Below are 27,361 nucleotides of genomic sequence, written 5' to 3' on the forward strand. Positions count from 1 at the left end.
TGGTTCTATGATTATATTCCAAGGGGAACATTACAGTTTGATAGGACCTGCTGCATCTCTGTTATGGTCCTCCTATAGTTATGCCTCTGCTTTATCTCACTTTTGTAAAAATAAATCATAATAATCAAGATACATGTCAATTTTTATACCTCCCATCCAAGACCAGCCACAAAATCCTCATAGTCCTGACTGCCACCGGTGTTAGATAGGATTGAATGCTTGTCCTCCTGGCCGTCTGCAACGTAGAAAACTGCAATTTTGTGGGTTTCGCGGCTATTTGAGAAAAATGGATTTTAGGAGATGCAAAATAAAAACAGGGTAATACTGAGAATTCTATAATCTCACAGTGCCAATCGGAGACATTTTGTGTAAAAATCAAGAATGTGCCAGTGCATTATATTCTGTTAAATACAGAAGGAATGTGCTTAAAAAAGTTGTGCTTCCTACTGATTTATTGACATTTTCTTCAAAATCTCTACTTGTCCCACCTTTCCCAGGCTGTGCAGGCAGCACCCTGAACTGTAGGTTCCCCAGACTGACCTGATAGGGACCAAAAGCCTTGCTTGTGTGACTGCAGGGCTGTGATTGGCTGTCTCCCTTCTACTATGCTTCTGGCAGGGACCATTAGGACATGCCCATTTCTCATTTGAAACAGGGACTGAAACAGTTATTGCCCATTATCCCCACATTCACACGGAGCGGATTTTGAAACCAAACTGCACACTGACATCCACCCTGCACCCTGGCAGACACAGTAACTCGAGATGTAGATGCAGGACAAGGCTGATGCTAGCATTGGAGCTGATCCTCGGCCTGTGTTTATTTGCAGGCAAAGAATCAGCGCCAGGGGCAGAAGCCTAATATACTTAGCACCAGCCTTATTTGTGAAAACAAGAGGCATACACCCCCTTCCCCCCCCAGCTTATCAAGGAACAATCTGCAGATTGGACTACGTGGAAATGTGTTTTCTATTTCACATCTGACCCTACTCCCTTGCATTGCAAGGACCATTAAACCAGCTCTTACCACTGCCTGGAGTCCAAATTTTTCAGCTCACGTAACAGTTTCTCATTCTTCTTAAGCAAGTGGAAGTTTCGCCTGTAGAGCAGAGGGGTGCTTGATTAGAGTATGAACACTTTGAGCACACTTCTTGCAAGCAAAGACCAATGGCAGCATTTACTACTTTCCCAGACAGTACCATAAGCCATCATTAATAGCAATAGAGGCGTGTCTATAGATCCCAATATTTTATGGCACTCCCATGTATGCACATACATTTTATGACTATAAAAGAGGGAAACAGGATAAGGAAAAGGCACTTCTTGCTACTGATAATGCCCATTGTTTCAGGGGATGGAGCAACCACCAACCACCCATTATGGTATATGATTATATTGTTTTGAACACCATGTTTTCAGCCAGACCACTGTTTGGTGCTGTGGACAGAGTCACCAGTGAATGATGCAAACATTTTCCTGCAGATTCATCTTGCAACATACAAAGACCAAAAAGCTTACTTATTAACAGTGTACCCTATTTCTACAAGACTTTTTGCAATGTGAGGATTACAGATTTTGATTCACAGTATAATACTCAACATTTTCTGGCTAAACAATTGATGTATCCAATGCATTCACAGTGCTACTGATTTCCTTTTATCAGTGTAACTTGCTACTTCACACTCTATAGCAATTATTAGTCTAAAAACAATGAAACATTAGTGTTTTTGAAAATACAAAGGAACATGGCAGTAGCATTCAAACACTGCTTTACCTCTTCTCCCAGGAGTTCATGCCAAGGATACTAAGCAACAGCCGGGAGTAGTAGAAAGCTGATTGGGGTTTTTGGTTTACAGGCTGATCTTGAGGCATTGCTCTCATGTGAAGATTACTGCTATGCTTTTCCACAAATTCCTTTTCTTCTGCACTCTGTTTCAGAATTGCATTGCTAACCTCATTCTCCAGCTTCTCAGAGAAACAAGCAGGTGGAGGTGAGGGCACATTGAGGGGAACACCAGCCCTCTGAAGGCACTCTGGACCAGTAGCTCCCAGATACTGCAAAAGGCAGTCAAGAGCATCTTGTTCATCTGATAAGCTGTCCCATAGGGGCAGAGATTCCCTTCCTCGCCTTCTTGAAGAAAGAGAAGAAAAGTCCTCAGATTCCCTCTGGGTTGATGGGTGTTCAACCTCTTGATTGGAAGGAGGAGAAAATGTTGCCAGAAGGGAAGACCACTGAGTCATTTGTCCCTCACATGGGAGAGGAGGTCCGTATAATATAGAGGAATCCCAACTGTACTTGCCAGAAAGGTCCCGCATAATTATGCGTACAGTTGATCTGGCAGAAGAGAGGTCCTCACCAGGAGGTAGTTTCTCTTCAGACTGTATCTGAAGGCAGGACACAAGAGTGGTATTATTGAGAGCAAAGAACTGCAGATTGGGGCTGTGGAAGAGTTGAGGAGATAGATCCGAACTTTCACAGTATGGATTATCATGGTTCTCGCAGATCTGGCTAGTCAACATTGCGGGGTCTCCACTCATTGGATAGTGGCCCAAGTGGTTTACCAAATGTGTGATTACTGTCCGTGCTGCTACTGGAATAAGACCTTGCTGCTTTGGAATTTTCACTGAAAACAGAAGATGAGAAGATGTGCAAAATGTTTTAATGAGTCTAAAAGGGAAAAAAGGAACAAAACAAAGAAACACAAGACTGGACTCTCTGTATTCAACATGAAGAGTTTGTTTGGCTTTCAAGCAAGCATTAGGCTGAAGGAGCAATGCACAATGGCTTACAATTTTTGCACATGCATGTTTGTCTTGAAATTTAAAAAGATGATTTTATTTGATTCATTCAGAGGGTAGCTATGAATTTCATTTTTTTTTTATACTTTATTAAGGATTTTGAATTCTATTTAGACCTAGTTGTATTCATTTATATATTTTTACTTATGCCTTTTACATATTTTTTATTAGATTCTGTATTATGCAACGAGGTGGAGCATGAAGTTAAAAGCAGAAAAAACTGCTGAAATTTTTGGAAAAGGTTCCAGAGATCATTGAAACAAGCCCATTGTGCATTTTAAGGTCAAAAGGTAGTGGAGAGAGAAATGCACTTACCGTTGGGAGTGAACAATTAACCCCAGTCTCAGTTGTTTAGTTTGGAGGTTGGAGTAGAGTGCACAGTTGGCTGCAAGTTTAAAGGCCCCTCACCTAATGAGCAACTTACCCATATACTGGATTTGTCCATGTGGTTAAAGTCTTTCCTAAAGAATCTCACACTCTCATTCCTACATATCTTCCAAGGCCACATGAACATTATAGTATTTAAAATCCATCATGGTAGAGTCGGACACTTTTAACGTATTTCATTTTAAAGGCAACACTAAGGGGCACATTTACTTATCCACAAACGGTCCGAAGGCGTTTTTTTTCATAATGATCGGTATTTTTGAAATTTTTTCGCCGCCGTCGCGACTTTTTCATATGTTCCGCGACTTTTTCACTGTCGGCACGACCTTTTCGTATATTTTCCGTGACTTTTTCGTCGCCGTCGCGAAAAAATCGGATTAGTTTTTCCTGCGTTTACAATTGTTCAATACGAAAAAATCACGATGGCGACGAAATAGTCGCGCAGAATATGAGAAAGTCACGGCAGCGACAAAAAAGTTGTGACAAATACGAAAAAGTCGCAACGGTGACAAAAAGACGGCAAAATTTTTGTTTCCAATCCGAATTTTTGCCATTCGGGATTCGAATTTGTGCTTTGGTAAATCTGCCCCTAAGGGGCAGATTAATCAAAAAGTGAGTTTAGAACTTAATACATAAAAATTCACCCACCCTCTATTCATTCCTATGGGATATTTAGAAGTGTATTTATCAATGGGTGAATGTAAGAATTTAGCCATTGATAAATACGCTTTGTCAAATCCCATAGGAATGAATAGAACATGTATGAGTTTTTGTGCATTAAGCTCTAAACTCACATTTTGATAAATCTGCCCACTAGATATACCTACCACAACAATACAAACAAATCTAAGCAGTGCCGGGCTAAAGTTAAACGCTGACCAAGGCAAGTCCCCCCCCCCAAATGTCACTGGACCCCTCTTTCTGCACGTCCATAACAAATCCACTTTCTGTCCTCTGCTTATTGCAACTTGCCAAAAAGCTCACTGCAGTTGCAGGAGTCATGTGTAGTCATACTCCCCACCGCTGCGCCACGTGCCTGTTCTGCCTACCCCTAGTTCCATCCCTGAATGTGAGTAGAGGTTGAACACAACAGCCTAGGACTGGGGTGCCCAAACTGTTACCCCTCAGCTGTTGCACTATAACTCCCCTCTAATTGTTTCTCGGCCATAGGCGCAAAAAAAAAAAAAAGAATTCTTTTGTGTGCACATTTTAAACTTGCGTATTTTAAAAAACAGTGTGCACAATACATACAAAATGTGGGGCACTGTGTGAAAACACAACGTCCCACAATATGTAGGACACTGGCCTCAAAATGTATGTGTGCAAGCACGAGTGCACACCTTATAGGGAACATTGCTCCCAGCATTCCTCAATGAATCCCAAAACAAAAAAACAGGCATAATTAGGATGTCACTGGCCTAGGAGAAAGCAAATTAAGATGCTGAATATTGTATGCACTAATACGATTTAAAAACTTTCCCTACAGACATTAAATGCTACAATACACTATTAGAGATCAACATGTTTTTGAAACCCCTCATCATGGTAAATGATATTGCTGTTCAAAGTATGGCTCAGAGGTATAGTCAATTGTCTTTTTAATGCATCTGCTGATAATGCAGTTAGTATCTGAACAGGGTTACTTTGCAGGTCAACAAGGAAGATGAATTTCAGACTTATATTCAAATTAAGTGGAGAATATCAAACTCATCTTTCCAGCTAATGTAGCACTGTTATCTGGCATTCAATAATTAGGCAATAGATCTGCTAAAAGTCTACAATTTGTCTTTATTTGGAAGATGGGGCCTCAGGCTCTGGTGATATTAAAAAAGCAACGGTCATTTGCGTGCAATTACTTTCCCTCTGCTTTAATTAAAGCTCTGTATACGTGTGCCTATCAAGCAAGCCAATGGGAATGTAATTAGTCATTTGAAAACGTACAGAAAGGTACTTGTTTCCTCAAATTCAGTGCAAATATATCATGTAGTCCTATAATTGTGCTTCTTGGTACAACTATTTTTCATTTAAACATTGCTTTCAGGATAAAAATGGGGTGAAAGACAAAGATACAGGTATTTGCATGTGAGAAAAGAAAATTGAAGTACAGAAGTGTGAAATTACAAAATAATACACAAAAAAGACACAACAATGGAATAGCTCAAGTGAGAACAGTCACAGAACGTGAAGAGTATCGAAGTCAATTAAATATGCCATCCAAATATTTAAGGGGTTGTTCACCTTTAAAGTAAATTTTAGTATAATGTAGAGAATGCTATTCTGAGACAATTTGCGAATGATTTGCATTTTTGTATTATTGGTCGTTTTTAAAATTATTTTACTTGTTGTTCTACAGCTCTCCAGTTTGGAATTTTAGCAGGTATCTTGTTGCTAGGGTCCAATTTACCTTAGTAACCAGGGAGTGATTTATGAATTACAATGAAATTGCAGCCTCGCAGAGCAATCGTTTATTTGGCTGTCGGGGTCAGTCACCCCCATTTGAAAGCTGGAAACAGGCAGAAGGGAGCAAATAATCCAAAAACTATTAAAGGTAAAAAAAATAAATAAAGACCAATTGAAAAGTTGGCCATTCTATAACATATTCAAAGTTAACCCTAAGGTGAACTACCCTCATTTTCTCATTTTGTCTAAGAAGTCTATACTTAGCAACCATGATCTTTAGAAAAGGAAAAGATGTTAAAAGCAGAATATAACCTAAAGCTTATGGAGCAGGAGGTGGGTTTACAGAATGATTTAGAAACAGTTTGATCCACATTATCAATATCAACTTATGACAAGCTGCCTCCCTTGATAACTCCTTCCATAGAATCATGTGCAGCGTACCTAATGCTTAGCTGAAGTGGCTGAACTGTATGTGCCACACAGGACTATTAGGGATTTGAATGCACAATAGTAGCAGGGAGTTCCATGAGCTTAGTAGTGTTTGTAGTTATACCTTCATAATGAATTTGATTAATGATGGGCAGAAGAACTACATTACCCAAGATGCAGCATGAAGTCTTTACCTAGATTAGCAGAGCCAGTAAGCTCCTGTCAGTGCCACTGTGTCATTAAAAATACTCTCTAAGAAGTAGCCATGGTTATAAATTACAATTCACTTTATAAAATGAATATACAAAGTACTAACTTATGTAACATATAAGGATCTCAGAAACTACCAAGGTCCATGACAATATAATGGCGTAAAACCTTGGGCTTAGTGTTTTTCTACACGTAACTGAACTCCAAGGTGACTTCTAATAGGTGACTTTAATTGTTTATAATGCACAGTTTATAAGGCTACAGTTCAGAGGATATTTATGGATGATTTTTTATAATACACAAGAGCCATGCATATCCTGTAATTTATATTAGAAATAGCGCTTAGTGATGTCATTAGTTATAATCCGTACTTAATTATATAGTTTCTATTACATGTTCACTGAAACGTGTGTATTATAATAAATAATGTACCGCCTATTGTAAAACATGAGGATATTAGAAGTCACCTCGGAGTTCCATGACCTGTATAAAAGCCACTTGCCTTCAGCCTTGTGCCTTTATATGGTCATGGCACTCCTCTGTGACTTATAATATCCTTATATTTTCCAATAGGGGGTAATTAATTCACTATAAACATTAGATTATAGTAAAATAACATCTGTTACATATGAAGTACACATATAATTACAGTAATTGTAATCTGGATTGTCCCAGCTGACAGTATTATATGGGAATAAAACCAAACTGTATGCATTTAACTGCTTGGTTTCCTGCTTATTATGTGTAGATGGGTACACAAATAACAAGGAGGGCAAATTAGAAACTAGTGCCTGATATGGGTATTGAACCTGGACCCAACAAGACTGGGGCAGCAGGATAAAACCTTTCTTCCCTAACAGCTATAATTGTGTTATGTAAAGTGCAACATATTCTCATGATTTATTAAAATATAACAGTCTCCATTTGATCCATATAATATTTATATCCACATATTATATATAATATATATATATATATATATATATATATATATAATTATATATATATATATATATATATAAATTATATATATATATATATATATAATATCGTTTCCAGTGTACACTATGATGTGTAGAAATACCACCTCCGAGACTTGTTTAATGGTTGTTCATTTAAAATAGGCCTATTGAGTGCAAAGTATTCAGGTTTAAACAAACACCCAGGCATTGTGCTGCAAATTCAGTAATTAGAGATGATTAATTTCCCCACAGATGCCAGACAAAAGCATAACGCCTGCTCTTCTTTGCCCAAGCAAAAGAAAAGACATGGAAACTAATTGGGATCAGATGATGGCTCACATTAATAGAAATAGGTGAAGATGTTATGAAAGGAGAATAGCAATGTCCTGCTCTTACAGAATAGCATACTGAACTTTTAGGTCAATTATAGTAAAGAAAAAAGTCCTAGATAAAAAGACTGAAACATTTCCATATCCGACATAATTGCAACCTCTCTTGCCCAAACAAAGCCACACTATTCCATGAACATGATATTAAAAGCAAATTTTCCTGCATTATACTGCAGTGTCTCATTTATACCCCCAAACAAACACAGGCAGAATGTCAAGTTAGCCTTGGCTTTTCTTTATGAACATAAAAATTAGCACCTAAAGTCTGACATTTAGGCTCATGGCTCCTGTTCAGATTTTCGGGCCCAGGGACCATCAGCAATTGTACAATATATATTTGTGTATATGGTTACACAAATGGAGCACCCCAATAAAGTAGCAGCAGGCTGTCAGTAAAAAACAAACAAAAAGATAAATATATATGCCCTATGGCCAGGCCGATTTTGAGGTATATTTATCATGCTGTATAAAAAGTGGAGTGAAGCATTACTGGTGATGTTGCCCAGGGCAACCAATCAGCAATTAGATTTCAACCAAAGCAAAGCATCTGATTGGCTGCCATGAGCAACATCACCGGTAATGTTTTACTCCACTTTTTATACTGCATGATAAATATACTCCTTTATAGTATGTGCATTTATAAATATGTAATACAGGCAAACCCTGATTTTAAGTTCCCCCATTTTACTATTTTTCTTGGCAGCCCCTTCCTATGCTAATGCATTTTAATGGGAGCATTTCCTAGATTTTAAGGGTAGTTAACTTTTAAATTAACTTTTAGTATGAAGACGACATTAAGACAGTTTGCAACTGGTTCTTATTTTTTTATGGGTTTTCAGTTATTTAGCTTTTTGTTTAGCATCTCTACAATTTGGTATTTCATTTCACCTTCTCATTAGCATAACCTAGTGATGTCAGTGAGTAACAAGCAGCCCAAGTCCCGCCCCTATGCGTCTCTGCGCCCAGCCTTACTTAGTCCCACCCTGCGTGTGTCTGCTCCTAGCAAGTGTCACTTGTACTCATGACAGTTAGAGAAGAAAGCATATTCCTCTATGCAAGCAGGTGGCCTCCATCTGTCATAGAGCTACAACTGCTTGCTAGTTACTTCTTGTACAACATCAGGAGGTGGCCCTATAGCTGTTGCTTTTATAGTGTATAAAAGTAACTAAAATATAATGTGCTGCTGCCCTGCACTGGTAAAAGTTGTGTGTTTACTTCAGAAAGTCTGCTATAATTTATATAAATAAGCTGCTATGTAGCCATGGAGGCAGCCATTCAAAGGAGAAAAGGCACAGGCACATAGCAGATAACAGATAAAACACTATTGTATTCTACAGAACTTCTCTGTTATCTGCTATGTAACCTGTGCCTTTTCTTCTTTTTTCCAGCTTGAATGGCTGCCCCCATGGATACACAGCAGCTTATTATATAAATTATAGTAGTGTTACTGTAGCAAACACACCAGTTTTACCAGTGCAGGGCAACAGTGCATTATATTTTTATTACTTTTTAAAGCTCTTTCATTTTTTGGTGTTACTGTTCCTTTAAACTACATTTTGCTTAATCTAAGTTGAAGGAAGTTGTTGCTAGTAGAAAGAGAATACCACCATAGTATACAAGCGCGAATGCTGTAAAGGAGACAATGGGCAATGAGACCTAACATCTCATAATAGGGACAATGTAAAACTGTACAGTTTGGAACAAACTTGCTCCACTAACTTAACATTGTCCTCTACTGATAGGTAAAGTACATGATAAAAACTGTGTATGAACAAGGGTGTATTTCCCAAGTAGGCACACACTGGCCAGTGCCTAGGAAAGAGGCTTAGTCTGAGGGGGAAATTTTAAACCACCCCCCCTAGCTGGGGAGCTTTGCAGAACATCTCTGGTACTGGCTTGGGGCATGCAAAATGCATTCTATAATGCACATCTGGTAGCAGAGATGAAAGATCATCATCAATCAACCTAAATATGACAGTGGCTGTAAGAATTACTGGTGGTGTGTATAAACACAGTCTGCCTCTGAACGTTGTGGCTCTACCTTTCCAAAGACTACAAATCCAGGAAATTAAAGAACTGCACAAGGTTAAACCCCGTCAATGAACAAAGACCCATATGGAGGATTCAATTTACTTGCTGATCCAAGAAACAAAATGATTTGTGTATGACTCCCCACTGGGAAACTTCAGCTAGTGCCATGATTGTTAATAGAATTGCTGTTTTTACCATTCTGAACCTGGCTTGAAGCCATCCTTTATTTTTTTGGTGTGATAAATTCTAAATTATGGCTATAAAAACTTTTGGCACTCAATATTTGCTCTGCCCCCCTTATTAAATTAAAAACAAAAACAACAGACCGCATACTGCAGGATGCTAAGTAGGTCAAACTAGCAAGGCATTTCTATAAAATGTTATAAAATATAATTGGGACAGAAGTGCTTGAAATAACAGAAAAGCAACCTGGAACACATCATTTTTATAATGCCTGTTTCTTCTGCCATGAAAAACACACATACTTTATTTATTCACTTTTTATATAATGTGTGCTCATTACAGGATGGGGCGCATTGTGGATAAATGCGAGGAATGAATAAAAAGATAATGTTGAGGTGTTGTAACCATAACTCTTTACACTCTCTTCAGGACAGTGCAATTTCTGTGACGTTGCCATATTTTCTATATATTCTATTCATTACATTATATATGGCAAAAGCCAGGAGCCAATCAGGATCGAAAGACCTATAGTTCCTAACTATGTGCAAACTGTGGCAAGACTGTCCTTCATCCACTGATAAATATTGAAAAACCTGGCAAGGAAAACAAGAACCTACCCAATCAAAGCCCTTTACAGGTATGGAATACGTTATCCAAAAACCCATAATCCAGAAAGCTCTAAACTAATGGAAGGCCATGCCCCATAGAGTCTATTTTAAGCCTATAATCCAGATTTTTAAAATTAATTTCCTTTTCCTCCATAATAATAAAACAATATCTTGTACTTGTTCCCAACTAAGATTTTAATAAAACTTTTTGGGGGTAAAACAATCCTACTGGGTTTACGTAATGTTTAAATTATGGAAAGACCCCTTATCTGGAAAACCAAGGTCCCGAGCATTCTGGATAAGGGGTCCTATAACTGTACATTTCCTTTTTTGCTCTACATCATAAATGAATTTACTCCCTGTTCCACTGCCCAGCTCAACAGAATTCACATACAAGTAAGTGTATATCTGTAGCATACTGCTCTCCCTACTGGCTTGGCTGCATATACTGAGCATCTGTATACTGTCCATTCTACTGGATTTACCTGCTAGTATGTGAATTGTGCTATAAAAGGGTTTATAAAAAAGGGAGCATTTACATTTATACAGGACTCTTTTTGGAAATTCACTACAGCAAATCATTTACAATAAAACCATTATATTATTATAAAAAACAACTTGAATGAACAGTTGAATGGCTAGGTTTGCCTGGAGACCTGCAGGTATTTTGGTGCCTTTGAGTTTCACCTTTTTGAAATGTAACCAACCACATCTAATTCCATTAATAAAACTCTAACAGCTAGACTCAGAATAACAAGCTTTGATCAACATTTGCAATAAATAAAAGACAAATTCATTTTTTTAAGCTAAAAATATTTGATAACATTTACCTGTTTGAGAGGAAGCTGACATGAGTTATCTAGGCATATAAAGATGATATAAAACGAGGGAGATGGATGCATAATACTAAAAGGAGAACTAAAGCTTAACTAAAGACGTAGGATAGAAATATTGTAAATCATGTTTTGTGCTTCTGTACCAGCCCAAGGCAACCACAGCCCTTTAGAAATGAAGATCTGTGCCCCCAAAGATGCCCCAGTAGCTCCCCATCTTCTTTTCTGTTGATTCCCTGCACATGCTCTGTGCTGCTGTCACTTACTGAGCTTAGGGACCCACAATATACTGTAATATATAGGATTATAAATGTCACAATATAATCACAATACAATCAGCATGTAGCAGGACACATGTTCCAAAGCAAACATCTGTTTGGTTGATATAAGTTAATGGGCCTTGTGCAGATTTTGCATGTTTTATGATATTACCCCATCCGAAATGGAGTGGATTTAAGTGACACTTAAAGGAAAACTATATCCCCAGAATGAATATTTAACCAACGGATAGTTTATATTATGTTAATTGACCTATTAAAGAATCTCGCCAAACTGGAATATATAAGAGTAAATATTGCCCTTTTACACCCTTTCCCTTGAGCCACCATTTAGTGATGGGCTGGGTGCTCCCTCAGAGATCACATGACCAGAAATAATGCAGCTCTAACTGTAACAGTAAGTAGTGTGGAAGCAAAAGACAGAACTCTGTCCATTAATTGGCTGATGGGGCCTAGCATGTATGTGTGCCTTGGCTTGTTTGTGTGCACTGCGAATCCTATGATCCCAGGGGGAAGCCCTTCATTCTTAAAATGGCAATTTTCTGTTTAGGAGCACCCCATAGCACACACTACTAAAAAAGTATATTTTTATGAAATGGTTTATTTAGATGAAGCAGGGTTTTTTACGTATGAACTTGTTTGGGGGGTATTGTTTTCCTTTAAGTGCTTAACACAACATTGGTTGTTAGCTGGAGCAAGTTGGGAACCAAACAAAGCTTAGGAGTCAAAGGCATCAACTGACTGCAGAATATGAATTTACTTTAAGCAAAAACCCTCTGAAACAAGCAAGATTGGCTCTAATTAGCTATTAGGTAAAGGAGTTCAATTTTAAATCACAACAAGAAGTCATTAATAGGTTTGTCTCATGCAATACCCTGTAAGATTCTGAAGAACAGTTAAACACATACCCTCAGTAACAGGCTGCAGTTTGGTGGAGCGCTCAGAATCTGGGGAATGTAAAGGTTCTGGTTCCTTCAGGCATTCCAGTTGCATAAAGGGATCATAATCCTCCGATGCCAGATCTGAAAGGCTCATTGGAAAGTACCTGGGATTGCTGAAATGCTGGGAGCCATAGACACAGTCATGTAGAACCTGTGGAATAAGATATTAAATTATAAAGATATCTTATTTAGCAGGTTCTCACTGAATAAAATATGTACACTATTGGCTTAATGATATATAATACATTTATAATAGACAAGAGCCATGAATATCCTGTAAATGATATGCTTATAAATAGTGTTTGGTGATGCCATCCGTTAGAATGATGTAATTTCTGTCACATGACTCACTGAAATGTGTGTATTATAATAAATAACATACCCCCTGTTGTAAAATATGAGGATATCTGGTCACCTCTGAGTTCCATGACCTGTATAAAAGCTTTAATATGGTAATGAAGTTTCTTGGCGACTCATAATATCCTTATTTTTCCCATTATGGGGTAAAAAAAAGTGCTAAGTGATGTCATCAGTTATAACCAGTGTTTTGTGATGTAACTTTTTGTAAAATATAAGGATATTAGGAGTTACTTCAGAGTTTGCTGACCTGTATAAAACGATTAATTGAACTCCTTGGTGACTTCCGATTTCCTTATATTATACAATGGGGGGTTTACATTATTCCCTATATTGTGATAGGTTCCCTATAGTGATAGCTTACCAACAATGCAGACAGTGCCTTGTTCTGAACTGAAACCTGGGGCCCAGTGATGCATTGTTAACTACTGTGCACTCCTATAATATATCAGTTTTGGACTGGCCTTGAAATCATGGAGTCAGGAACTTTAGAAACAAAAATATCAAATAATCATGCAACAAAATTAAGAACAAAAATAATCTAAAAAGTTAAAGTAGCATAAGGAAAAAATATTTGGAGGGGAATATTTCAGGCCTAAGCCTAGAACAATTTCCATAACTGCAGAGTGTAGCAGCTGTCTGCAAAACCCTACTTATTCTTTAAGTAAACTTAAAAAAATTAAAAAATCTAATATTACTCTGTTCAGCCTCCATGATCATATACCAGATTTATTTAGTTTTTTTTATTACAGCTAGTTTATTTGCAGCTCATTTACAGACTTCCTAGCGTAAATCCCCGCCCTCTTTTGTTTTCTAAACAATCTCTCTCTCTCTGGTGACCTTAAAGATGTGCCTACTGCACATGTCTGACTGATTTTATTTGGAGCAGAGGCAGTGAGCATGCTCAGTAGGCAGCTATTTGAGGTCTCCATAGTCAGCGAGAGAAGGAGTGGCCAGAAAACAAAAGGGCGACTTTGCGACAGACAAAATGTTGGTAAAAGAGCTGCAGTTCAGCTGTTTGTAACAGAGAAACTAAATAAATCTGAATGCAGGAAGAAAGGTATGCTATTCTGGGGGCTGTTTAGAATTTTTTTAGGGGATTTTAAAATAAAAGTCTAACTTATCCTTTAATATGCAAGTGTATTTAAAATACAGAATAGTTTTAATAATGAAAAAAAAGCAATAGTTTAAAAGCACTGTAATCAGGAAGAGCCTGTACATGCTGCCCCTTGGGCAGAAGGGTACAGATAAATGGACAGGCTCTCCCAACACAATATAAGCCATCAGTGATCTCAGAGAGAGCCGTTTCTCTGGCGGAAATGAAAGAATTGTTTCAGAGTGATAATTCCTAATAATAAGAGGACTGTACAGGCATGGATTGTAGTATTAGAAATAATGTGAATAAAATGATGATAAATCCTGCGGCTTTATGGACAAAACCTGGTGAAAGAGCCATGATTCAATATGACATAATGCCCACAATAAATATAAACACCTCCTAAATGGGTAGGAAAACAAGATTTCTCTGCAATACCCTGGAGCCTGGAATGAAATGAGCAAGTCCCAAATCCTTTTAAAAACAATGCTGGCACCTAATGGTGTAATAGAACCTCTACTTTCAAATTAAATAACCAAGTGTGACTGCACAGAGAGAAGCCATAACTGGCATGGTATAAAATACAGCTGATGATTGTAAATAGCAGCTAGTTTTGTTTTGCAAGAAGAAAGAGGCTCAGCTATGAACCCTGTAAAAAGGGTTAAAATTCATCCATATTTTATATATATATATATATATATATATATATAATAGTTCAAATGTGTGCAAAAACACGTATATTCATGCAGAAAAAAGATCAGCACACCAATACATACACACGTTAATAGTGCTATATTATATATATCACTGTGCATTCCCAACATTTTGTTCCCCCTTGGGACCTTTATCAAGGATCTTCCATATTATAGATTCATTATTTGGAAACCTGTTAAGCACAATGCTCCGAATAACATGAAGGTCATTGACATAGACTCCATTTTAAGTAAAAAAATTTAAATTTTAACATCGATATTCTCTCTGTAATAATAAAAACGTACCTTGTACTTGATCCCAACTAAACTGCATGAATCCATATTGGTTGCAAAACAATCCTATTGATTTTATTTAATGATTGATTGAATTTTAGCAGGCATAAAGGGTACATATTTTGTGAAAAACAATAAAATGTACTAATCTAAATATAAAAAGAATGTGCTTTAAAAAGTAGTGCTTCAGATTTATTGAAAATATCTCCAAAAACCCTACTAGTCCCGCCCATCTGTTCCACTTCCTGCTGGCTCAATTCTCTGGATGTGCAGGGAAGCCGGCGGCACACTGGAGTGTAGGATAGGAACCAATCAGCAGCTAGGCTGACCTGATAGGGAACTGAAGCCTGTCTTTTTTTGTTTTTATGTTGGTGTAGGCATAGAAGTGTGGCAGGCAATAATATGACTGACAGCTCAAGTTTTTTTTTATACACTTTTATAACAATTTGGGTTTCAAGGTTACTTTGAAAAGGACTTTTATTATAATATTACATAAAGCTTATTATGTCAGGGTGTAAAGAGGAAAAAAACTCTTTATCAGTTGGTATTACATTACTTTTAATTTAATAGAAACTTTTAACTAATCGCTGCGTTTTTCCCACCATAGGGTACGGTGTAATTCGCTGTGTCTAATTACTGCATATACTCTAGTATAAGCCTAGTTTTTCAGCACCCAAAATGTGCTGAAAAAGTCACCCTCGGCTTATACTCGAGTCGGGTACCATGGGTCCCTCCAGACTAGCACCCTCTGTCCTTTGTGTGCAAATGAGGCCACTCGCAACCAGACCCTCCAGTGCCCTGGCCCGCTACCAAATTGATCTTCATCTACCATCCTCACCTGTCCCATTCTGCACTAGGCATTGGTTTATATAGAATATAAAGTGCATAGTTTTGAAGGATTTTAACTGTTTGTGTTTTAGCTTGGTTGCTGATTGAGCTAAGGGGGTAGTACTGTTAAGGTATCATTGTTGATACCATATTGTTTTTGTTGACCCTCTTCTCCACATACAGAGCTAGTTTACTGTTTTTCTTTGAAATAAATATTTAAAAACAAATACCACACTGATGCCTCATTTAATGTAATTTATTATTATTTATATTATTTATTTTAATTATTGAAATTTAGCAGTAGCTGCTGCATTTCCCACCCTAGGCTTATACTCAAGTCAAAAAGTTTTTCCAGTTTTCTTAGGTAAAATTAGGTACCTTGGCTTATATTCGGATTGGCTTATACTCAAGTATATATGGTATGTGCTGTTTTTCCCTGCACAGATTTGCTGCAACTTTTTTAAAAAGTGTGTCTTCGGCCTTAAGTAGCAATTTACCCCTCAATTATCACACTGATATCATAAGCATATCTTTGCGCCTATGTGTGTTAGTGACTACTCTTTTGCCTTCCTTTTTCATGTAGGGCGCTGTTCCATTAGAAAAATGTCCCATCATCAGATATTACTAATGTAAGTGAAAGAACAGAAATTGCAGTGTAGCTTTATTCTGGACATGTTGGAAAAATACAAAGGAGATAATAAAGGGCAATTTTATCTATACACACACACATACACGCATCCAAGCTTACTATTGCTGAAGGTTACTCTTTCTTGAAAAATGTTGGAGGTGTTTGTCATTGCAGCTCAATGATAATAGAGTCATGTGAATAAAGTAAATAAATCAGAAAAAGATTTGACAAAAGGCCACATAAACCTTGTGCATAAATGAACCATGCTGCAGTGGTTCTTGGTATATAGACTCAGGGTGCAAAGGGGGAACACTACTTGCAGTAGAAAAAACCAAGTTGTGTAACACAGAGCATGGATGCAAAATTGCTGTTTTCTGATGGCAGTTAATGCCACCATACAACATTTGCTCAATATGTTAAAAATATTCTATACTCATACTTATTTCTTATACTACCTTATATGCACAGTTTAACACAGAGTTCTCCCTTCCATCACTCTCCGTCCGAGCATGGCGTAGTGGTTTCAATAACAATGCAAGGGGTAATGCCATCATCCAGTCCAAAAGGGAAAGAAGCAGAGAGACCACCAACTGAAAGAGAAAACTGAATTAGATGTACCAAAAGGGCCAGTGTATGCCAGTTTTGTTACAATGCTTGTTGAATGGATATAATTGGGATCTTCTGATAACTGCCGAATATATGGGTCTGGTTGCTCCTAAATCTTTATTATCTGTAGCATTTATAGCATATTTGCAAAATGAGCATGACCCAGCATACCCAGAGGAGCATTCTCACCCGCTTGTCTTGCTCGTAAGATGAGGTCTCAGCACTTGGCAGCAGATATGTCACTGTCGCTAGCAGGATCTTAAATTAAAATTACAAGCATTAGTGAGAATTGTTCAATATGATGTGCCAGCTGTATAAGAAACAGACCAATTATTTGTTAATGAGTAAAAGAAATAAGTCAGATAACCACCTGATAGAATTCATTTTAAATTTAAAAATGTAATTAATTGATATTTTTGTTTGTTTTTTTTTTCTTTAAGAGCGACGTTATTTACTTACCTCAATGATTTTAAGTGGGTAGTCTGAATGGTAAATCTGAAGCTGCTGAACATAATTGAGCAGCACATTTAGCACACTGCAGGCGACCTGGGCCACCACTTTATTGGGAAACTAAAAAAAAAAAAATGATAATAACATGCAGAACATTTAAACATCAATATGGACAGCTTTGGCAGTCAAACAAACACACTGCCTTATCTTCACATTCCATAGAAACCACATAGGTGATGGGCACGAATAAAACAAGAAAGAAATAGCTCGGTTGATAGGATTTGCAGTGTCTGCAGAAGTGTATATAGTTCACACAAAAGCAATGCACTTCAACACAGATGCTAACCAGCATGAAGCACATTACTGTCAAGATGTTTTCAAGGCAACCCTTATGCTATGCAAGCAGACACAATGCTAAATTCAAAGGTTACTGTATCCTTTTTGCATCTCTGCCATCCTCATCCTTCCAAAAAATCTGTATGGCAAACCAATAAATTAACGTTTTAATTATCCTGCCTAGCTGACGGCTTTTTTTATCAAAATAATATTTCAGCCAATGCTATTATGCAATGTGCATTATTTCTTTAACAAAGATGAGGTAGTAGGATCTGGACTTTCTCAAGGGCCATCCAGAAACGTGCAAGGGCAAAGGAAGAAACACTGAGACATTGAATTTTGTAGCAATGTTTCAAAATGTTGGGCAATTATCATTTCAATACTACAGACACAACAGAAATAATAGTTACTTACTTTTAAGGAGACACAGATGACATTGAGTGCTTCTTTGATTTGTGGATGATGTGTTTGATTGACAAGCTCCTCACACATCCATATTCCCAAACTGCACAATGCTACACATCTACAAAATACAACAATACAGCCTTACACAGGTGTGCAGCGTGTATCATATGCTTTAATATTTAGGTAGATTTTAAGAAATCATAAGCCATAAAATGTTTTTATATGATACCATTAAATTGTCTTTGGTCCAGTAATATATGGATGTAGATATGTTGATTAAACTAAACAGGTGAAATGCTCTAACTTAAACTAATGCAAATGGGAAATTAAAATTGGGTGATACTGGCAGCAGCATGTTACTCAGACTTTCTGCTCACTTCAGGTAAGTAAGTAAGGACAAGGACTGTGATGAGCTTTAGATGGCAACACAACACCAAGACGATCCAAACCAAGTTTGCCAGTATGTTTCATTACTAACATTCCTTCATATGCTGCATAGGAGGATATTTGTCACAATATAGGAGGCTTCCCTGAACACTTTTTTTTTTACCACCAGCTGAGTGCATATTGAATATTTTGCTTTTATAATGGCAAGTGGAAACACAACACAAGTATAAAATACAAGGATTCTATTTTCACCTACCTTGCAGGGCCAGACGGTTCATCTCTGGCTGAATTTAGTACAGTTTTAATTGTGAGTTCCTGATATATGAAGACAATAGAAAAAAGATGATTATTTCTGAGTGTACAGATGCTGTGCTTTAGCCAAGAGTCCAAAAGTAATAATATAAAACAAGACAGTCAAGTGTGACAACTAATGTTCAAGAGGGGAAGGAACTCCACTTTTCCTATTCATTACACGCATATATCACCAATCCTCCATATAATACTGTACATACACAAGCTATGTATGGGTAGAATGATTCAAATTGAAAACCATGAATAAATATAAAGAATGTTAGAACAGATATATATAATAAATAATGGTTTTCTTGGCTTTAAGAAGAAAGTCACTTATAATCTAAAGGAAAAATGACGTGTTCACATCCTTCCTTCTGCAAAAAAAGACAACAAATCAGTCGACATCACATAACAAATATTTATTTTACCACTGTAATTTCCTATACTTATGCAGTCGATGAATGTGATATCCAAACAATGTAATGTGAAAAATCAACAAATATTATCCAATTAAGTCCATGGGTATAAAGATGAATGTGCAGTGATTCTTTACCTTGACATCTGTAAAATGTGACATTACTATGTCAGAGCTATTTGGGTGCAAAGCAGGCAATTCCTGGTAGAGGTTGGGGAAACAGACAAGCGATCCCAGAAGAACTTGAGCTTCCACACGTGGAGCCTGCCATTGGAAGAAAGAATTTATTACTTAACAGTGGTACAGCTGCCACCTTTTATGTCAGACAGGCAAAGGACAAATACATTGAACAGTCGAAATGCGGGGTCGAAACACATTGGGTTTTTTGATATGTAAAATAAAGTTTGTAATTTTTTATCATTTGGATGCGCCCTGCCCCTCTCTTATGTTTTGGATTTTTTGGGGGATCTTACAGGGGACCCCTGCATTGTGCACCCACTTTATTGAATTGATTTTGTAGGTGTGCAGAATTACATACTAGAATTTCCAGAAAATAATAGGATCTGACTTATTAAGGACTCATTATAAGCACAAAATGTAATGCAAAATGTGCAGCTTTATATGGTATTAAAGGGGTCCTCCACCACTTGTCATAATTCAAAGCAACTTGCCAGCATCAATTCATTAAAGATTTTCAATTGTTTTAATGTTATTTCAACATCTAATTGCTGTCGAAAGCAGAGTCCCTTTCTGTTCTCTGGGTCTGACTATTAAACAACGTAGAAAAAAGCAGTTATCCTTTAGGTCTATTAGTCAGCTGGCTTGCAACAATGTGTCAGAAGCCAGAACCAGGGGCACAAACAAGATGTATATAACTTTTAAAAACAAATTGCATTTTCAAATAACTTTGAAACCATTGAAAATGTTCAATTAATATATATTAGAAATTTGATTAGAATTACGTTTTCTTGTCTGTGGCAAAATGCACAGGACTGCAAGGGAATGGTGAAATTAAAAAAAAGGTGTTACTTCCAGGGTTCCCTTAGCAGGCTGCTCCTACATGCAAATGCCTTATGCACATGCTATTTAGCTTCCACCCGCTATCATGCTGGGATTCTGCAATAAAATGAAAAACTGTTTGTAAACAAACATGGTGCATGCTATATTGTGAGCATCCACACTCAGGGGTGAATGGCAGAATGCATTCAAGCACTTATTTTGTAAATGGGACCTTATCTTTCAACACAGACTCTAATATATGTTGCCCTCTGCAGGCCAAACTCTCAAGAAAACTGCTTACTAACCATTTTCCAAATCTATAACCTAATGGCACCGTGCTCCTTAAAATATTCACAAATCCTCATCAACAAACTTTCACCATTATAGAGGCACCCACCATTCTGTATGTAGCTTAACATGCATTTTGTAACATAGCCCTACAGGGGAGAAAAAAAAAGTTCAACCAAGTTGACTTACATTAAGGGATGACGAGGAAGCAACTCTCCCAGCAGCTACAATAAAATCCATAATAAGGAGTGTGGCACCAGGAAGGCCAAGGGCAAAGAATTGAGGTGAACAGTGCTTGATTATAGTATTCACAATGTCCTGAAACATAGGCACCACAAATTATTAAAAAAAGTAAAAAAAAAAAAAAAAAAAAAGTACTTTTTCTCAGTTTCTCAAATTTTTTTGAAACGATAAATAAACTCATTTACACCAATATCAGACATTTATCAAAAAATGTGAAGCATGTGTGGAAAAAAGTCACAAAGGCACGATAAGCACAAAAACCAGCATCCACATCTGCCATTGACTTGACAGGTTTCAGTTGGAGTATTTTCGGATTTGGAATTGTCGCAGTTTTGTCACATAATAAATCTCAGAAAAATTGCAACTTTTTTCTTTGTCGAAAAATGTTACTTTTAGCATAAAATAATGTTATTAAATGCCCCCCCGAAACTATTGTGAATGTATAGAAATATTTTTATATCCATATAATTATGCAGTGCATAATATGGAAGCAGTTACATGGGCAGTGAGACATATGCGCCGGAATACCTGATCGTTGTGAAGAAGACCACAGTGCATAATGTTATAGAAGTGCGTTAAGAAGTCCCTGTTTGGAGATACGTCCTGTCTTCTCTTCATTATCTTGCAAATCAGTTTGTAAGCATGGAGTTTGCCCTGCTTGTATTTTTCAGGCAGCATCGTAGCCTAAAATTAAAGTTATGCAAACAATCTATCAAACACAGATTTCTTAGATAGTGACATATAAAGTAGCCCTTTACAACCAAAAATAAGGCCTACTTTACTTGTCTAATACTGATGTTAGCCCCTGTTGCTTTGTACACACAAATGTTCACCAGTAACCTGCAGCCTTGAGCGAAGCATTTAGGTGGCATATATTCTGGGTACTGTTGAAGAAGTAAGCAGGAAAGGCTCAAAGTCATATATTTACTTAAAGGAACCATAATAATGTCTGGAAAAGTTGACTAACTAAGTTAGATTAACCAAATATACAGCCTAAGTTTACTAACAAGCTTTTTGTTTTAATAAAAAAAAATTGCTAAAATGTGTGAAACACTCTCTATTCATGGTAGAAAGTTGGCAGCTGTTTTACAATGGGCTTTCATCATGCTGCATTACTGAACCTGGGCTCATTTATGTCCACAAGTGCAGTTGTAGTCCCCACAATTTCTCTGCAGCCAGTTGCATATAAAACCCCGTTTATTAAATGTACTTGTGTCAAAACACAGTCCTTTCACTTCACTATAGTAGCTAAGTGCTACTCAGTCCTCCCTGCCTTCCATGTCCAGGTTTTATATCTATGCTGCAGAGATTCAATTAACCTTGGAGTGTCATGCAGAGACACTAAAATTCAGGGCAGCCTTAGCTGAAGGACCTGTCATGGCAGTGACTGAGGTACTTCCTGAATAAACAAAACATTGTGTATCTTACCTTAAAAAGCCAGGGAGTGAGAATCCTCAGGGGTGGGATAAGAACAGGAGGTCGGGGAGAAGACTGATTATCCAAGGATATTCCCAAATTATCTCTAATCTAAAAGGAATTAAAAAAAGCACATAAAAAGCAAATGGCAAGGATCCAGTAAGTCAGTAGCCTGTTGCAATCTGCACAAAAAACAGTGTCAACTACAGAGATATAGTTTTATATTATCTCTAGTTTAAACACACAGCAAGAAAGCCAGAGTTTGGGTCACTCAGCCACATTCATTATACAGTCTTTCATTTAATAGAGCCAACATCTTACCATCCAGCAATTATTACTTTTAATAATGGCAATCTGTATACCTTAGCCAGGTTCTGCCAGAGTTCACACAAGTAATCAAAAACTTGGGCATGAATTTCAGGATTGGCAATGTTATTGACATCCCCAAGAATCCCAAGCATTCTTCTCCACATGACTGTGGAAACGTCCGCGTGCCATCCAGTAAGTGTTCCTCCAGCCATAACACTGCAGCTTTCTAAAGGAAAGTCACAAGGCTCTGATGGAAGAAAAACAATATGCAACCATACTGAATGTATCGTATTTTAAAATGAACACAAAATGCATACAGATTAAAAGAGAAGAATATTATTTCCTTCTTTGGTGCCATCATGTTTGGCACTTTATATCCCCTCTCTCAGTGAACATTTGCTTGCTTTAACAGAAAGTGTAAATATAACTTGATTTTTGAGAACAGTTAAGCATTCTGTCTATGCAATAACTGCTCACCTATATCATCGGGAGTTTGTAAAACCGAATGCTGAAGCTTGTCGTGTAGCTCTGCCTGATCTGAGTTTAGAGCTGCAGGAGAGGGAGTCTCTGATCTCGACCCATGAGCAGACAAAGCAGGGGAAACACTTTCTGACCCTGAAGGGAAGCAAAAAAGATAAAAAAGGAACATTTATTATTTTTATAATGTTTGTGTGGGAGTATAAGAAATATATATGCTACAAAAATAAACATGCATTACAGCATGGATCCGCAACGTTTCTTACTCGTGAGCCACAGTCAAATGTAAAAAGACTTGGAGAGCAACACGAGCATTATAAAAGTTCATGGAGGTGCCAAATAAGGGCTAAGATTGGCTATTAGGGGCCTCTATTCACACTATCAGCTTACAGGAGGCTTTATTTGGTAGTAAATCTTGTATTTATTCAACCAAAACTTGCCACCAAGTCAGGAATTCAAAAATAACTACCTGATTTGGGGGCACTGAGAGCAACATCCAAGGGGTTGGTGAGCAACATGTTGCCCCTGAGCCACTGGTTGGGGATCACTGCATTCCAGTGTAAAAAAATATTTTGGGGGGGGCGGGGGAGTAACTGTCATTACATGGCAGCAGCAATGACAAGGGACCTCTTCTGCCAACCCCTAGTCAGCTTCCCCAGTGACTTCCCTGCCCCCCCCCCCCCCACGACAGAACTGCACATACAAAGGAGGGGGAAGGTGCAGGGATGAGGTGGCCAACCAGGTTGCCTAGGGCATCCCATTGGCTTGGCCGGCCCCTGATGGCAGCAGTGAACATGCTATTCATTATGGTAGTAATGAATGGCAATACAGGTAGAGGAAAATCTTACTGCTACTCAAAAACTAGTTATTAACATAGACAGCCTACCTGTTACAGCCACTGCCTCCGTGCACATAATCTGCTGATTGAAGCTGCTTGTCTCAGAGTCAATATGCAGTGCTGTAAGACTTCCAACTTCTGGTTCCTCAACGCTAAGATGTGTAGAGCCAGCATCTGCTTCAATACAGATGGGGACTGTTGAATCTCCTCCAAATGGAAAACCTGCTAGAGTAAAAAGGTTTATACTGTATGCATAATGGAAACCAGTTGTTTATAAATTGCACATGCTTAGCACAGTGCAGTCATTGGCCCAAGTATATATTATACTCAGAGCTGATAATATTGTACAGGTATGGGATCCATTACCGAAAACCCGTTATCCACAAAGCTCCCATAGACTCCATTTTAATAGAAAAAATCAAATCATTTCATTTTTTTCTATAATAATAAAACAGTACCTTGTACTTGATCCTACATAAAGTAGAATTAATCCTTATTGTAGGCAAAACAATCCTATTCAGTTTATTTAATGTTGAAATTATTTTTCATTAGATTTAAGCTATAGAGATTCAAATTACAAAACTCCAGGTCCTAAGCATTCTGCATAACAAGTCCCATACCTGTATTTAAAAGAAAAGAGATACCTTCAAACTTCCTTGCATCATACTGGAAGGCATTAAAAGAGTCCGAATGGCTGTCTGAGCTAAGAAGGTCACTGCTGGCTGCGCTTGCCGGAGAGGTCCACTCTGAAGGGACACCAGGGTCATCAGCTGGGCGCATCTGGCTATGCTTATTAAGCATATCAGGTAAATCTTTGGGAACCTCAAGACTACCAGAACTGCTGCCCCTACGTGTGATAGTCTGAAAAAGATAAATCCTCACTTTCTGGTTTCAAACAAATATTTAATGAAATTATACAATTTGGTTTAATCACAACTATTAAGTGGAAAACATAGTGGAGATTACTTAGCTGGAACAATCATTTTATTATCATTTTTTTCTTTACATAGCAAAGATGAATTTTGCTGGGTGCCTTTCATTTAAGACACCAACACTGTTAAGCTTCCATTGTGTTTAGGGCAATGACATGTGGAGCTACTTGTCGCAGTTATATAATAGGGCTATATAATAGACAATATTGATAATTGTCTCTACATGTGTTTTAGCAGGGACAGGTCCCAGTATTGTCTATGGCAGTGTATTTCCTGGCACTTCGTAGCTGCGACAAGTAGCTACCATGCGTCATAGCCCTTATATACCCAAGTAAATGATTTGTACTGGTTTGTATAGCACAATCCTGCCTTCCAATTTTGGGTATTTTTATAACCATGCCACTTATTTGGTTTTCATCAAATGATGACTATTTTAAGAGCTGTACATTTCATTCTTCATTTAAAATAAAGAGTAAAAAGAAAAAACATTTTTTTGAAAAGAATAAATAATACAAATAATTTTAAAAAATCCTCTGATTGGAAAGCAGTATTTTGAGGGGGGTGAACTTGCCTAGGCAGTAGCATAGCTGTAAGTAAACAAAGCAGGTAGGTCTCTCCTATTTTCATTCTTCTGCCCTTGACCCTTCCAGGTATAATGCTGACATTAGGAGGCTGATTCATTAATTTTCAGGATAAAGGAAAAATTTTCCTTTTCTCCAGACTATCTTTACTTCTTGTATCTGTTATACAGACACTTCACAGCCATATACACACTCACCACACTGGTGCCTGATCGCAGTCTCTCAGCTATAAACTCATCCATCAGGTCTGGGATATTGGCATTAGTGGCAATTTCAGCACCAGCAACATCATTGACTTGGGGAGCTAAATCTTCTTTAGTAGCTAAATGTAAAAAAAAAAAAAAAAAAAAAGAAAGAAAGAAAGAAAAAAAATATCATATATTTGTATTTTAAATGGCATCAGCCGAGAGCTTACACAGGCAAGGAAGCTCAGGTATTTAATAAGGGAAACTACACTTGCTATAAGGGCAGCATGCAGTTAGAAGGAAATATATTCCACTGTGGCAGCAGATTTAACAACTGGGAATTAGTACATGCCAAAACTACTAATAAAGTTTCCATATAAAAAAGCGGAAATTAGATCAAGTGGAATTCCAGAAGCAAGGGCACTCCACAGAGCTAGGTAGGAGGTAGAGAAAGGTTGGGAAAGTGGTGGTACGAATGGACGATTTTTCATGTCTGATCATCGCAAGGTTATCTCTTGAATGCAAAAAAACTTGAATGATTTAAAGACACTAATAGGAAAGCTACATTGGTCAAGCTGTTACTGTTACTGCAACTTTATTATATCCCATCAAGGTTGGATGAGGAACCTTTCGTAATGCACATGTGCAATGGAAAAATCGAATCAATAAGACAAGGTAAAAACAAAAACTACACACCTCTGTGTGCATTAATCTGTATTTGTACACACTGTTGATTATGCAGAGCTGTGACCGCTGAGATACAACTATGCTTGTGTATAATACAGCTCTGATCAATGAAATGTTGGGAGCCTGGAGTTATCATATCAAGACTGCAATGTTGCAAAACAAGGTGATGAATTATTATAGATAACCACTGCAATTCACCTAAATGGCTTATGGTCAACCAAACAGAATTTACAATTTTTAAATGGGATGTTTACCTTTATATAAAATTTTAGTATGTTATAGATAGGCATATTCTAACCTTTAAACTATTCCCACAAAATAGGAAGCATGTAAATTGACATGAATGCCATTGTACTGTTTTATTTCACTGGAACCTGGGGCCCTAGCCTAAACCATGCACTCAGACCCAAAGCATTATTCCTCCTCCACCAAACTTAAAAGTAATTCTGTTGTGATTTTTATGGAATATTTTTTTTCAACTAAATTACACTGTGTACATTGCAAATAATTCATTCAGATATTTGATATGTTATTCTTGAATCAATAAATGTATTTTTTTAGTTATAATATTGGTGTGTAGGCAGCCATCTCAGTGCATTGTGCCTGATTATGTGCTTTCAGAAGGAGCCAGCACTTCATAATGCAACTGCTTTCAAATAAGCTATTGATTCTCCAACTCAATGTAGCTTAAAGCAGTCACGGTCGGAATTAGGTGATGATTTACTATTGAGTGCTATTCTCATATCTACCACTAAGTGGGGAATGGGATAATTTTTAGCAATGCAGGTGTCAGGGAGCTGCTATCTTGCTACCTTTCCATTGTTCTGCTGATGGGCTGCTGGGGCAACTTGCAGCACAGCAGTAAAGAGTAACTGAAGTCTACCAGAACATAAGTCAGATGGCTGAGGGCACTTGGGAAACTAAGAATATGTCTAGCCCCATATCGAATTTCAAAATTATGTATAAAGAAATCTGTTTGCCATTTCAAAAATGGATTACAATTAAGCTCTATTAACTGATGCGTTTTGTAAAAAGCATGTTATCCTGTGACAGAATCCCTTCAACATTATGCAGGTAGTGTTGTTCTGCCAAGCGCAGCTTTTTCAATATACTGCCAGATAGTAAAAAGCCGTTTATCACTCCAGAGAAAGCTGAATCAAATGGCAGTA

At 37.5% G+C, this 27,361-nt stretch overlaps 1 protein-coding gene across 10 annotated transcripts in view; it reads right to left on the reverse strand.

Annotated features, from left to right (window-relative positions):
• ralgapa1 (Ral GTPase activating protein, alpha subunit 1 (catalytic)) overlaps positions 1-27,361 on the reverse strand; it is a 112,200-nt gene that overhangs the window by 28,152 nt on the left and 56,687 nt on the right. For 5 of the 10 annotated variants that reach the window (XM_031890553.1, XM_031890556.1, XM_031890557.1 and 2 more), the window contains 18 exons: positions 25,518-25,642; positions 24,452-24,668; positions 23,856-24,032; positions 22,970-23,107; positions 22,546-22,739; positions 22,196-22,294; positions 21,296-21,451; positions 20,714-20,842; positions 19,376-19,501; positions 18,785-18,843; positions 18,151-18,259; positions 17,410-17,520; positions 17,140-17,208; positions 16,800-16,934; positions 12,417-12,600; positions 1,774-2,623; positions 1,027-1,098; positions 150-273 (listed from right to left, as the gene is read on the reverse strand). In XM_031890553.1, coding sequence (XP_031746413.1) covers positions 150-273; positions 1,027-1,098; positions 1,774-2,623; positions 12,417-12,600; positions 16,800-16,934; positions 17,140-17,208; positions 17,410-17,520; positions 18,151-18,259; positions 18,785-18,843; positions 19,376-19,501; positions 20,714-20,842; positions 21,296-21,451; positions 22,196-22,294; positions 22,546-22,739; positions 22,970-23,107; positions 23,856-24,032; positions 24,452-24,668; positions 25,518-25,642 — 3,074 coding nt within the window. 10 annotated transcript variants of the gene reach the window in all.

The sequence above is a fragment of the Xenopus tropicalis genome, chromosome 8, assembly GCF_000004195.4.
Source record: "Xenopus tropicalis strain Nigerian chromosome 8, UCB_Xtro_10.0, whole genome shotgun sequence".
Lineage (NCBI taxonomy): Eukaryota > Metazoa > Chordata > Amphibia > Anura > Pipidae > Xenopus > Xenopus tropicalis.